Source organism: Castanea sativa, chromosome 7, assembly GCF_040712315.1.
Source record: "Castanea sativa cultivar Marrone di Chiusa Pesio chromosome 7, ASM4071231v1".
NCBI lineage: Eukaryota > Viridiplantae > Streptophyta > Magnoliopsida > Fagales > Fagaceae > Castanea > Castanea sativa.
In genome coordinates, this window is record NC_134019.1 from 24,616,763 (window position 1) to 24,631,210 (window position 14,448).

At 36.8% G+C, this 14,448-nt stretch overlaps 1 protein-coding gene across 2 annotated transcripts; it reads left to right on the plus strand.

Annotated features, from left to right (window-relative positions):
• The first annotated feature begins 8,935 nt into the window (after positions 1-8,935).
• Positions 8,936-13,931, plus strand: LOC142642426 (uncharacterized). 2 transcript variants are annotated; one of them, XM_075816775.1, is made up of 4 exons: positions 8,974-9,419; positions 11,728-11,957; positions 12,745-12,852; positions 13,540-13,931. In XM_075816775.1, the coding sequence occupies exons 1-4, from the start codon at positions 9,209-9,211 to the stop codon at positions 13,660-13,662; spliced, it is 672 nt and encodes a 223-aa protein (XP_075672890.1). In that variant the 5' UTR covers positions 8,974-9,208; the 3' UTR covers positions 13,663-13,931. The 2 variants fall into 2 exon arrangements, with proteins under 2 accessions (XP_075672891.1, XP_075672890.1); XM_075816776.1 differs by lacking the exon at positions 12,745-12,852 and having other exon boundaries at positions 8,936-9,419.
• Positions 13,932-14,448: the final 517 nt, after the last annotated feature.

Here is a 14,448-nt window from a genome sequence, read left to right on the forward strand (position 1 = left end):
AACATGAATGAAAAATCAATTAGCATGGTTGCCCTCCAAGAGCCTACGTCCTAGAAGGTGTATGTTGATGGTGTGGCAAATCATAGAGGATTAGGAGTGGGTTTAATTATAGCTTCTCCCGAGATGATCATTATTAAAAAATCCTTAAGGTTAAGTTTCTCGGCCACAAATAATGAAGCTGAGTATGAGGCCCTGTTGGCTGGGATAACCATAGTCTAGAAGTTGGGAGGAAAGGCAGTAGAGATGTTCTCTGACTCAAGATTGGTTGTTGGCCAAGTAGAAGGGGAATTGGAGACCAGAGATCCGAGAATGCAAGAATATTTGAATCAGGTAAGAAATTTGCAGTCAAAGTTTGAATCTTTCACTTTATTGCAAGTCCCTAGAAGCAAGAATACCACGCTGATTCCCTAGCCACCCTCGCAACATCCTTGGCTCAGGGCTTACCTCGGGTTATCCTCGTTGAAGACCTGTACAAGCCTACTGAGACTAAAGGTGATATGACCCAAATTCATTAGATCAGGACAAAACCTAGTTGGATGAACCCCATAGTGCTATTCCTTAAGGAAGATATCTTGCCTGAAGAGAAGTCTAAGGCGGATAAAGTATGTAGAAAGGCTCCTCGATTCTGGCTATCCGATGACTAAAAGCTATACAAACGCTCTTTTTCTAGACCATACCTGCTGTGTATACACCTTGAAGCAACAAAGCTACTTCTAGAAGAATTACATGAAGGGATTTATGGAAGTCACACGGGAGGTAGATCCTTATCTCATAAGGCTCTTACCCAAGGGTATTGGTGGCCAAATATGTAGAGGGAAGCACAAGAGTATGCGAAGAAGTGTGATCAGTGTCAGAAGTTTGCTCCCAACATTCATCAACCAGGGGGCGTCCTCAATCCTCTATCCAGCCCTTGGTCTTTTGTTCAATGGGGCTTGGATATTATAGGACCCTTCCCTAAGGCAGTAGGGAATAGGAGGTGGTTGCTCATCAGCACAAATTATTTCACTAAATGGGTTGAAACTGAGCCACTGTTAAATATCAGGGACTTGGATGCAAAAAGATTTGTTTGGAAAAACATTGTCACCAGGTTTGGAATTCCTCATACCCTTATCTTAGATAACGGCCTTCAGTTTGATAGTAAGGCTTTCAGAAGATATTGCTGCGATCTCGGCATTACGAATAGATATTCCACCTCGGCTTATCCATAAGGAAATGGACAGGCCGAGGCTATTAATAAAGTAATAGTGAATGGGCTCAAGAAGAGGTTGGACAATGCTAAAGGAAAATGGGTGGAAGAACTGTCATACGTCCTTTGGACCTATCGGACTACACCTTGCAGGTCCATAAGAAAGACTCTTCTTTCAATGACTTATGGGGCCGAGGCTGTAATTTCTCTTGAAATCAGTTTCCCAAAGCTGAGGACGAGCTCTTTTACTCCAAGCAACAATAATGGGGTGTTAGAAAGGAACTTAGATTTGATTGAAGAACGAAGGGAAAATGCCATGGTTCAATTGGCGTACTATCAGCATAAGCTCAAACAAGGCTATGACTCGAACATAAAATCAAGGCCACTGGCGTCAGGGGATTTGGTATTAAGAAAAGTTTTGGGTACTACAAAGAACCTAGCCTGGGTCAAGTTAGGGCCCAATTAGGAAATACCATATTGTATTACCTTTGTAGCTGGGATAAGGGCTTATTATCTGGAAGATTTGGATGAAAATATTGTACCACATCCCTAGAATGTAAATAACTTGCAAAGATATTATTATTAATAAAGGTCTTTTTTGTTTTATATCGCTTATTCCTTTATGCATTACATTTCTCATTATAGTTAAGTATCAAACAGAACCTTGGCTATGCCTAGCTCATCGGACCACATACCTTGGGTAAATTGATATTTTTCAACATTTTTCTAAGTGTTAAGCAGAACCTTAGTTATATGTGGTTACTCGGACCATCTACTTTGGGTAAATTAACACTCCAAGTTATCTTACTAAGTGTTAAACAGAACCTTAGTTATGTCTAGTTCCTTGGACCATCTACTTTGGTTAAACTAACACTTCAAGTTATCTTACTAAGTATCAAACAGAACCTTGGCTATGCCTAGCTCCTCGGACCACATACCTTCGGTAAATTGATATTTTTAAAACATTTTTCTAAGTATAAAATAGAATCTTGGTTACGCTTGGCTCCTTGGATCACATACCTTGGAAATTCCCACAATGGTGACCTAAACAAATAGAAGTTCATGAGCATTACTTAAAGCATTTGTGAGTATGTCTAACATATCTGTTATTTGGTCAAGATCTTATTACTACCTCAAGATCGTTAGGTTTATGGGAAATGATGTGGATAATTGCTCTATTGTGATGTAGGGATTTTGAAGTTAATACTGTGCTTTACTAATGTTGTTGACTTAGTAATTTTTGATTCTGTTGATTATTATCACTTATGCAGATAACAAAGTGGGGCATATCTCATTGTTTTGCTAATTAAGTACTAAGTAAAGAAGAAACTATACAAGGAAAAGATACAAACATCATAAACATGAAAGAAGACTTGTCATTTTCATCAATCTAAGCCTTAGGAAAAGGCGATTTACTTACAAGAGATTAAATTACATTAAAAACCGGGGGGGGGGGGCTGCTAAGTCTTAAAGAAGAGATATACAAGGACAAGTTGGGGCTTCATCTTTATCACAAGCTTATCCTTAGAAGTCTTTTGAGGTTGGTTAGGAGCTGTCTTGGTAGAAGCAGACCTTTTACCCTTTGAGTCCTCCTTGGTGATGATGGGAAGGGTTGCCAGGACAATCTCCATGGTCTGGGTAGCTTCATTCCCCTCGGTAGGCTCTTTAGGGGCAATAGGGGGCTGGGCAGCATCATAGGCCACCTCCTTGGTTGTTTCAAGTGGTTTCTCGGTAGCCTCAAACTGCTCAGCTTCCTTGGACAAATGGCTAGAGGAAGGAAGGGCTTTGACTAGGCTATCCTTTCTAGCATCTGCTCCCTAGGAGGTAGCATCAGCCTTAGGGATAGATGGGCTAAGTGCCCGGATGGCTGGAGGATAGTAAACACTTTCTGCCTTCTAGAGGGCAAAAGAGGCATCAACCCCAGCTTGGGTGAGTACCTCATTTCACACCTGAAGGCAGTAGTATATACATACCTCCGAGACCTCTAACCTGAGGTTTTCCTCTATCTCAGCCACCCCTGCATCATATCCATCCTACTCGGCCTGATCCCTTGCCTTCTCGGCTTCGTCCTTAGCCTTTTTTGTTACTTCTCTGGCTCTGTCGGCTTCCTCCTTAGCCTTCTCAGACTCCCTCAGACTCTTGTTGAGGGCCTCTATTTGTTTCTTTATCGCCGTGTAGTCCTCGTCAGCTTAGCAAAGCTGCAGACGTTAAGTCTCGGCCTGTCGCTCAGCCACCTTTAGAGCTACCTCGGCGCTCTTTTTATCACTTTCTGCCAAGTGTAGCTTGGCAGTGACCTCGTATAGCTTTTTCTCTGCCACCTCAAAGGTCTTCTAGGCAGCAACGCACCTGGCCTCCTCTTCCTTCATTGTTCTATGCGTGCTAATGATTATTTCCTTAGCCCTATGAGCAACTTGGACGACCTTTTCCTAGAAATAAAAAGGAATAATAAAACATACTTAGGTCAGAAAAATTAAGTGTAAAAAAAAAAAGAATGAATGAATGAATGAAAATTGAAGAAGAGTTAGATGGTAATCTTACCAAGGCAAGCTCCTTTTTCAATGTAAGGAAGACCTCATGCTTCCTCATCTGCCTCAGTTCGTTCATGTCCTTGGGCAATAAAAGAGTTTGCTCTAAAGCGTCGGCCAAACAAGTAGCTGTTCCCGAATCAGAACTTCTAATAGAGGTGTCGGCAGTTACAACAACTCCATCCAGGGTCATGGCTAGGGCCCAGGCCGAAGCAGATGCTGGGGTTTGAACCTTAGCTCTCCTCTCCAAGGCCGTTTGGAATTTCCGAGCCTGCTTAGCTCCCTTTTAGGGCTCGACTTCCTTGGAAGGATGGCTTTTTCCCCCTTCCACCACCTCCTTACCCTTAGACTAATCCCTTTTTCTTTTGTGATCAACCTAGTCAACACGTTGGGGTTAGGTGGGAGGAAGAGAGGGAAGTTTGGGTTGGGTAGACTTCCCTCGCTCCTGACCCTTTAGGAGAAGGAAGCTTTGCCTGGGTAGTCATCCCTGGCTCCTGATCCCCCACTTGGGACTCCATCAGGTCCATGAGGCTCTACCTAGTTCTGCGTTGGATCAGCATTGTATCTGAGCTGGTGGGTTCTTCTTGTGGGTGGTTTGTTTGTTCTGGGGATGTAATGCCAAGGTCATCGACTGGACTCCCTAGGGAAGAAGGTAGGTCGAAGACGTCAAATTCATCCTCGGAGTCTAAGACATCAACTATTTCCTCCTCTTCCTTGATGATAGGTTGGGAGGAGGTAGCTTCACCAGTTGTATATTAAGGTGGAAAGGCTACTGTAGGAACGCCTTCTAGGATAGGTTGTGTGGTGAGGGTGCCTTTTGGGATAGGGACGCCCTCAAGAAGGAGGAAACCCAGAACGGCGACGCTTATCCGGTGCAGGTGAGGGTCGCTGGTCCTAATGATTTTGCAAACACACTTCGGCGCCTGGAAGCTTTTGGATATAGGAGTATATCCAAGAATCAGGTGCGCCACTCTAAGCTGACCGTCACTATGGATGAACACCTCGGCCTTCAGGATTTTTTCCAAACTCGGTTGGTTGATAAGACCAAAGTTTGGAATAGCGGCATGTTTGTCTACAAAATCATTAGCAAAAATCATTGTTAATCAAAGAAATGTTATATATACAGATGCAAAAAAAGAAAAAAAAAAAAAAAAGAGCAAAGGGGGTGATTATGAAATAACTGACCTAAACCTAGATCCCCACCTAGTTTCCCCTCTCTCGTCGAGCAGGGCAGGCCATCGTGCCACTCCCCAGATAAGATCAAAAAATCGTTGTTTAGGCCTTTGTTAGAATCGGGGAGGCATTGGATAAGCCTAACCTCGGGAAACCTAAACTTTAGGTAATACCCCCTTAGGTGATGGAGGTTGTAGATCCAATTAACATCATGGTGGGTAAGTCCCAAACCCATTCTCTCATTAAGTACATCTACGCAACCTAATATTCTAAACATATTTGGGGCATACTAGATAGGAGCTAATCGGTGAGCCTTAAGGTGATCCTTAGTGATTGTGCCCATGGGAATTATCATCCCCCCCTCTATAAAAGCGATCATCGGGATTACTACTTCTACCTCCTGCCTTTTCTCATGTCATTCCCCTAACTTTCAATATCAAATAGACACTCCGGGCAGGATCCTATACTAAGCTTTAAACTCCTCTATTTTTTCCTCGGAATCTACTAGAGAGGCAAATCTACCCATTTTCAAGGGAGGTTTGAAGGTATTGAAAATATAAAAAGTGGAAAGAATAGCCAAGTAGAAAAAGACATAGAAGAGAAAGAAGTAGATGAAGAGAAAATAAGTGAAGAGATTTATGAGGACTTGCACGAGAAATAAAACTCTCCTCGGACTAGCTCTTGGTAATTGTGATGGCATGAGTGAAATAGGTAAGTTGGCACGTTTAGTGTATGGGTGCAAAAGTGAGATAATGGATTAATTTGTACAGTATTTATATCAAATAAGAGTTGCAAGCAGGAAAACTCCCACCCAAGGTCAGGAAAAATCCACAGCCATTAGATCCGCATCACGTCGTAGAACATGGGGGACATAGAGCCGTAGAAATTGATAGACAAACTCATTATAACCCAAATTCGAAACCCACTCTCTACAAATTCATTGTATTGGGCTTTTTGGGCCTACCCCCTTCCTATTTTGGGCTTAGGTGCAAAACGTGTCCTTACAATATTTATGCATAATTTTATTTTATTTTTATGAAATATATAAAGACTTAATTTGAAAGAGTATAAATGTGTTAACATTATTATTGCATAACAAGTAGGGGAAAAAAGATAGAAATAAAAAGTTAATGATTTGTTCATCTATGAGTCGGAATCATAATATTAATTGAAAATTAGTGAAAATCACAATCAACTACAATATATGTGATTTGCAGTTGATTGGAATAGGGAGAACAAGAAGGAAAGAAAAAATATGTTAGTGATTTATCACATACTTGTTAGAATTACAATATCGACCGAAATTTAATTGAATAGACCAAAATGGATAAAATGGATTGAAATTTATGTTAGAGATGGAATATTGGTGATTCGTAGTTAATAAATTGGAACATCAAGAACATGAAGGGGGGACAAAAAAAGTTACCCTAGTGGTGGTACAATGATTTATTCACATGCTGATTAGAATCACAACATCGACCGAAATTTAATAAAATATACCAAAATGGATAGAATGAATTGAAATTTAGGTCGAGATGGAATATGGGTGATTTGGAGTTAATTGATCAAAGCAGGAAGAAAAAGAAGGAAAGAAAAAATATGTTACTGTTTATTCATATACGGGTTGGAGTCACAATAATGATTGAAATTTAATGGAATAGATTGAAATTGATAATATAGATCAAAATTTAGGTCAACAATGGAATTTCGGTGATTCGTAGTTTATAAACCAAAACAACAAGAATATGAAGGAAAGAAAAAATAAGTTAGTGTTTTATTCACAAATTGGTCGGAATCACAATATCAACCGAAATTTAATAGAATTGACTAAAATAGATCCAAATTTAAGTTAGAGATGGAATATCGATGATTCATAGTTGATAATCAAAACAATAAGAACAAGAGGGAAAGAAAAAAAAAAAAAAAAGTTAGTGATTTATTCACATACCAATTAGAATCACAACAATGATTGAAATCTAATAAAACATACCAAAATGGATAGATTGGATCGAAATTTAGGTTGAGATGGAATATGGGTGGTTCGTAGTTAATTGACTAGAATAGGGAGAATGAGAAAGAACGAAAGAAAGAAAAAATAGTTAATGATTCATTCACATACCGGTTGGAATCACAACATCTACCGAAATTTAATGGAATAGATTGAAATGGATAAAATAGATCAAAATTTAAGACAGAGGTGAAATATTAGAGATTTGTAGTCAATAAATTGGAACAAAAAGAACAAGAAGGAAAGTAAAAAAAAGTTAGTGATTTATTCACATACTGGTCAGAATCACAATATTAGCCAAAATTAAATGGAATGGACCAAAATTGATAAAATAGATAGAAACTTAGGTCAACGATGAAATATGTGTGGTTCGTAGTTAATTACCAAAAGAGCGAGAGCATTACGAAATTGATCACTTTGCCCCTTGTACGACGTCACCAACATTCTAAACACACTCTTAAATAAACTCTAACTTACAAATGAATCTCCATCTGCATGTTAGCCAATAACAATACTCTGACACTAACCTATGGCAATTGTGCGCTTCTCACTATTTCTTGCTTCTTCTTCTTCTTTGCTCTCCTTCATATTTTATATATATATATATATGGAGACACATTTGCTTTGCTATGCTTTTCTTTTCCTCTCAAAACCATTTCCATTTTATAATATTATTTCACACATATAAATGAAATATCTCTTTTAAGTTTCTCTATTACTTTCACTGTCTCTGCCAAAATTTTCCAAATGGTCTCTCTACTGCTTCTAAAACTCACTTTCACTTCAATTTCCACTTCTTATCCTGGAAAATTCAGATGGGTTTTCTGGGAATCGGATTCCAGGAAAATGGTTCTGAGGTTTTCTTCTTCTACTTCTAGGAATTCAAGAAAAATATTTTAGTGATTTATTCATATATTGGTCAATCACAATATGGAGCGAAATTTAATGGAATACACGGTAATGGATTAGAATAGATCAAAATTTAGGTTAGAGATGGAATATTGGTGATTCGTAGTTAATAAATCGAAACAATGAAAATATGAAAGAAATACAAAAATAAGTTAGTGATTAATTCGCATACCGACCGGAATCACCAACACCAACCAAAATATAATAAAACATACTAAATTAGATAGAATGAATTGAAATTTAGATTGAGATGGAATATGGGTGATTCATGGTTAATTGATTGGAACAAGGAGAATAAGAAGGAGAGGAAAAAAAAAAAAGGTTAGTGATTTATTCACATATTAGTTGGAATCATAATATTGATCAAAATTTAATGGAATAGACTGAAATGGATAAAATAAATCAAAATTTAGGGTAAAGATAGAATAACAGTGATTCGTAATTAATAAACTAGAACAAGAAGGGAAAAAAAAAAGTTAGTGATTTATTCACATATGGGTCAAAATTTAATATTGTTTGAAATTTAATGAATAAACCGGAATGGAAAAATTAAATCAAAATTTAGATCAGAGGTGAAATATTGATGATTCATAGTTAATAAACTGGAATAACAAGGTCTGTAGTTCGAGCTGAGCATGTACTTGGGGAGGAATGTGGGGATCCTTTTTTAGTTAGCCCCTAGCTGCCAGCTCTCTCGTGGTACTAGGGTGAGGTTTGTAATCACCTCGGATCACAGTAGTCATGGCTCAATCTAACATTTCTTAACAGGGGCGCCTCTATGGTCACGTCCAGGGGATGAATCACAATGGTCGCCCTATCTCTTTTTGTTCATCAAACAAAAAAAAGCCTGGAACAACAAGAACATTAAGGAAAATAATAATAATAAGTTAGTGATTTATTGGCATACCAACCGGAATCTAATAAAACATACCAAAATAGATAAAGTTAATCAAAATTTAAGTGAATATGGAATATAGTTGCTTCGTAGATAATTAACCCGTGACGGAATTGATAACTTTGGTTCTTGCTGGACGTCACCACTCACCACTATTCTAAACACACACTCTTAAGTAAAAACTAACCGCAACTTGTAGCCACAAACGAATCTCCACTCTACGTGCACGTTAGCCACGAACAGAACTCCGACACTAAAATAAGCCAACTCCCCGCCTCTTTCTCTCCCTGTTTCTTGCTTCTTCTTCTTCTTCTTCTTCTTCTTTGCTCTCTATCAATAGAGACATATTTGCTTTGCTCTGCTTTTCCTCTCAAACCCATTTCCATTTTTTAATAATATTATTTCACAAATATCACACACTCTCTCTCTCTCAATGAAATTTCGCTTATAAATTTCTCTCTCTCTCACTTTCACTGTCTCTGCCACAATTGTTTTTTTATTTATTTATCCAAATGGCCTCTCTACAGCTTCTGAAACCGACTTTCACTTCGATTTCCACTTCCCATCCTGGAAAATCCAGCTGGGTTTTCCGGGAATCGGATTCCAGGAAAAGGGTCCCGAGGTTTGCTTCATCTACTTCTAGGAATTCAAGATACTACTACACCAACAGAAGCTTTAGGGTCTGTTGTGAAGGTCGAGATACCGACAACCAGAGCAATAATGGCAAGCTTCTTTATACTTACTCTTCTTCCTTTTCCTGCTTTTTACGTTTTCTCTGATATGGGTATTTTCTCCTTTTCTTTTTCTTTTTTTCCTTTTTTTATTTATTTATTAGAGAGGAAAGTCCTAAGTCTCTGTTTGGCTATGAAAAAAATGAAGAAAAAGAACATAAAAGGAAATTGAGTTTACGTTTCCAAACTCATGTTTTCCGTTATGTTGGTTAAACTAATATGGAAAAGTTAGTTGGAAGTGAAGTTTGTAAAGGCTTTAATTTCCTTGTATTTTGTCAACGATTTTAGAAATTAATTGAAGTACCCTTTTTTGATAGATAATAGGATTTGAACCTACGACACTCATTCCATGATGATTGTTATTAGCCCAAGACACCAATTGGTTTTTGGGTAGATGAGATTTGAATCCAAGTCCCTTAGGCAAGGACAAGAGACTTTACTAGTTCAACTAACTTGAACCCACAATTGTAACACTGTTTGGTTGCGTTGAAGTTCTTTAATTTTACTTTTGGTTGTTGAAAATAACGTGGAAGGGGGGGGGGGGGGTAATTTTCAAAGCAGAAATTAGAAAGAAATAGTGTGAGAAAAGGAAAGAATTTTAGGTGAATTCGTAACACAATGGTTAGACACCTTGGACCTATTATCGTATTCTAATTTGATACATACCAATTTGAAATAGTGGCATGTTCTTACCAAGTTAATAAATTTTGATTTTTCTTAGTGGTGAAAACTATATCTATATGTGGAATTCGAGTCTTCTGTTGGGAATTATTTAATATTTTGTAACTGCTTGCAACATCTAATGTGGACCGGAATGCTTCCAGCAGTAAAAACTTTTCATCACGGCTCTCTGTTTGTCTCTGTTTATCCCAAATGGTTTTTTATTTTTATTTTTGTAAGTATTCATAACTAACCACTGTTATATACACAACTACCATGACAGTGACAGAGATCAATTTTATCATCTCAAATGAAAACATTGGGTTCGATATATATATATATAATATGATTTTGGGATTTTTCTTTGTTGCCTTTTAAGAAACAAATGAAGCAATCATTAGTTTGTGAGATTATAGGAACATGAAACCTGTGTGAAAAAGGAAGAAATATGCACGAGGAAGGGCACATCCACCAAAGTGATTTGTCGGAAAAGAATAATGATGATGATTGTATTTGTCTAGATGTGAGCTATCTGTCAAGGAAAGGCGGAGTTTTTGATTTTTTTGAGATAGGGTGGCTGTGTCAATTCATAGGATATGATGATCGATAAACGAAGAGTTAGCAGCAAATTTTCTTTAACGTTAGTTTTTAACGGAAAGAAGATTATCTGAGTACAAAGGTGGAGTTGAGGTATATTAATTGTGCTAAATAAAGAGGTAGCAATTCCATAATTATTCCTAAAAGTAAGGACTAGGAAATTCTTGGTGAAACATACTATATATGACTAAAGTAAACTCAAGTTTTTGTTCTTGGTGCTTTCTGGAGTATGTTTCCATTCATGATATTGATATGAAGGATGTTATAGCCCTTGTTCCTTTTTTTTTTTTACCCTCTTTTATGGTTTTTTTTTTGGGGGGGGGGGGGGGGGGGAACTCTCCCAGGGAAGCAGAAAGTATATTTTGTGAAACACTGAATTTGACAATTTAATTTGTATTGCTATTTTAAATATATAAAAATATCTAAAGCATAAGTTACGGTACTTTACTAATATATTAGGTTTTTCATGAGTGAGAGAGAGAGAGTCCTAGCAATAATTGAAAATAACATAAAACAAAAATTCTCTGTTTTTGAACATCTTTAGAGCATATAGTCATGATTCAATGAAATGATTTTCGTATGATTGCGGATTTGGAGTTACTGAAGGGGGCAAAGCATGATTCATATATAGAAAAAAGAAGATGAACATGGTTTTAATCATCTATGATATTTAATCATTTATAACACTTGTAGAAAAGTTAGTCAATGAGGCATACATCTCACTTCAATTCCTAAAAGCATCTGAAATACATGATAGGCTCACTTTTGATCAAATTTGCTTGTGAGGCATATTACTAATGAGACCTCCCGCCTAAATTTCATAACATAAAGGCATATATAAATGCCTTGGGATTAGTTTAAGAAATGCCTCTGGGGATTTTGGTTTTTGAAGATGCTGGAATATCTTATAGCTTCATTGATGGGTGTAGGACAATATATTTGAGCTATATGAGGTATTCATTTGTAATTTTTTTTCCTGCCACACCTTGGTAATATTATAATTATCCTCTGAGTTAATTTCACCTTTGGTCAATGTTTTTCAGGTGAAGAACCTCCTGAATCGTTATTTATGAAGGAACTGAGGAGGAGGGGTATGACTCCAACTTCACTGCTTGAAGAAAAAAAAAGGAACAACTATGGGCTGGAGAATGAGATAAGCTTGGAGGAAGAGGATAGAGGAAATTCAAATAGAAATGCAGTCTCAACTGAACTTGAGAAAAGCCTATCTAATCAAAGGGAGCGCTCCATGGCCTTGAACAGTGAAGGCCTTGAGGTTGACACATTTACCTTTTTATATTAATTAATTAATACTCTTAGCTGAATGATTTCATTGGGACTGTCTTGCGTCAGTCCGTCTCAGGCTTGAAGTCACAGTCCTGTAGTATATTCTTTAAATTCTTTATACCCTGGAATTCATGAAGATCAGCATATGGAAGAAACTATCATTTACCTAAAAAATTCAAGAGCGGGCTTAGGACACTGAGTCAAACATTCTATAATGGAGACTAAAAGGAAAGAGGAACAAAGAAGGAACTGAAACTTAATTATGAGTAGCAATTAGTACATGATTTTAGAGTAATACTTTTCTTGAACTAAGTTTATCCCACCTCTTTTATCCTTGGTAGAGTATTCATCATCAACATACAAAATGCATTATAAATTGTCAAAACCTTTTGTTTAATCTGCACTTAAGTTAACCAAATCTGTGCTTACTCTTTGGAACTGGGTTTCTTGAATTGGCCTTTTTTATTTTGAATATAATTAATGATTGATTCATAATTTTCATATGGCATGTGATCCTCATAATATGTTAGTTACCCTTGAGTAAGAGGCTGAGTAGTTTTCGTAACATCAGAGATAAAGAGATGGTAATTGATTAAAATTTTAATGAATTGTAAGCAATATTTGGTTGATATATTTGTTTCTCTTCCAATAAATTAAATATAATAGTAGTGGTCCTCTGATTTATTTGAGTGGACTTAAATCTTAGAGTTCTTTTGCTTTGTGTTTGTGGCATGGACACATCGTAAAAGGCAATTGACCATCTTTGTTTGTTCCAGGGGTTAATTCCTCGGGCTAAACTTCTATTAACAACTGGAGGAACATTTTTCTTAGGATTTTGGCCATTGATCCTAATAGCCATTGCATTGTTTACAGCTCTCTACCTTGTAAGATCTCTCTTGACCTTGATATGTGAATCTTCTTATGTTGTTTCTGTTAACTAGACACTAATTGTATTCCAGACAATGTTAAGCATCTTAACGTTTTGCTTGGCTTTACTAGTTTAAAGTCTGATATTATTACAGAAATTTGAAACATGTGATCATTTGGTAAGGGGTAAAAAATGGGGTCATCAGAAGTATGAAATTTGCAAGATCATATAGGAAGTAGCTGTTTTGAATGAGTGTTTCTGCTATGGTTTTGCTATAGATTAATTTCTGGGATTTTTATTTTTCCACAACTAGCTTCATTGTTATAGAACTAAAAGGGGTTAGACCAACTCAGCATATGTTAATGAAATTGAAAAAATAGACAAAACATAGGGATATTTTTCTATTTCAAGATCAGATTAGATTGGTGAGGTTTTAGAGAGATGCAGATCCTTGAACGAATAATAATAATAATAGTAATAAAAATAATAATAATAATAAAAGGAACAATAAGAGAGATTTTTCTTATCATCATTTATGACCTGTTGGCTGTACTCTACTGCTTTGTATTAGCTTAAATCGTTGCTGCTTGTAATGCACACGTGAGACAGAGTATGAAAGTTTGAGTCTTTTCATTATTTCGTTATGTACTTATTTATGAGGCTTGGCATTTATTGAAAGCTAAATTTTCCTCACCTCTGACAGTATTTTGGATCAACCTTTGTCCATGACGGAAGCAGCACACCTATTTCTCCACCACAATATATTGATCCATATGCACTTCTGGAAGATGAAAGAATTTCGCAGATTGCCCCTCGTATAAATTAAAGAAAACAATATTTTCGCATACAACAGCTCCTGAAAACACAAATTACGTGTTTCTGTGGCTTAATCACCTAGCTCTTTTCTTTTTTTCTTTTTCTTTGCCTGTATAAATCCTGACATTAGTAAAGTAGCATTCACGTTAATTTTATGTTGGAAGTGTCTTGCACGCCATTATCTATATCTGCATGCGAAATTTGTTGTGTTAAAGGCCCTGAAGGGTTTAAATTCCAAAGAACCTTATTACTAGTAGCAAATTGCTTTTTACTGACTTATTTTCGGCCAGGTTCTCTTTCTGCTTGTGTTTGCATGAAATCTTCTTTCATGGCTGTTAATCTCCGACCATGAGGACATATAATCCAATTAAAGGGTTCATTAATTTAGCCCCGCACTTTTAAAAATGAGTGACTTTAGTCTTTTGAGGCACATGCCCTCTATTATTTCTCTTCTCTAAATAAAAAGGACGAGGGAATCATCAACTGTCCATTGAGAGCACAAGTAGTTTTAAGTTTTTTGTGGTAGAAGGAATTAGCTTTTTTTCTTTTAAGTTGAACCAGATAAATATATACTGTACTAGGAGGTCTGCATCAATCAAAGTCTTGGCTCAGTGGTTAATAGGGATTGATTGTTGCCACTGGTTAAAGATATATTGTGTTTTAAGTTTAAGAACACACTTTTACCTATCAAATTTGGAGCTCCAAAACACATGATCAAAGCAAATCCCAGGAATGCATTCTCTAGAAAATAGTAAGAAAACCAATAACATGCGTTTCATTCCATAAATCCTAGACA

Excerpts from the sequence above, each read along its gene's own strand:
- LOC142642426 (XM_075816775.1), top strand. The coding sequence starts at position 9,209 with ATGGCCTCTCTACAGCTTCTGAAACCGACTTTCACTTCGATTTCCACT. Across the intron at positions 9,420-11,727 it reads CGACAACCAGAGCAATAATG|GTGAAGAACCTCCTGAATCG; the intron begins GCAAGCTTCTTT and ends AATGTTTTTCAG. Across the intron at positions 12,853-13,539 it reads TGTTTACAGCTCTCTACCTT|TATTTTGGATCAACCTTTGT; the intron begins GTAAGATCTCTC and ends CACCTCTGACAG.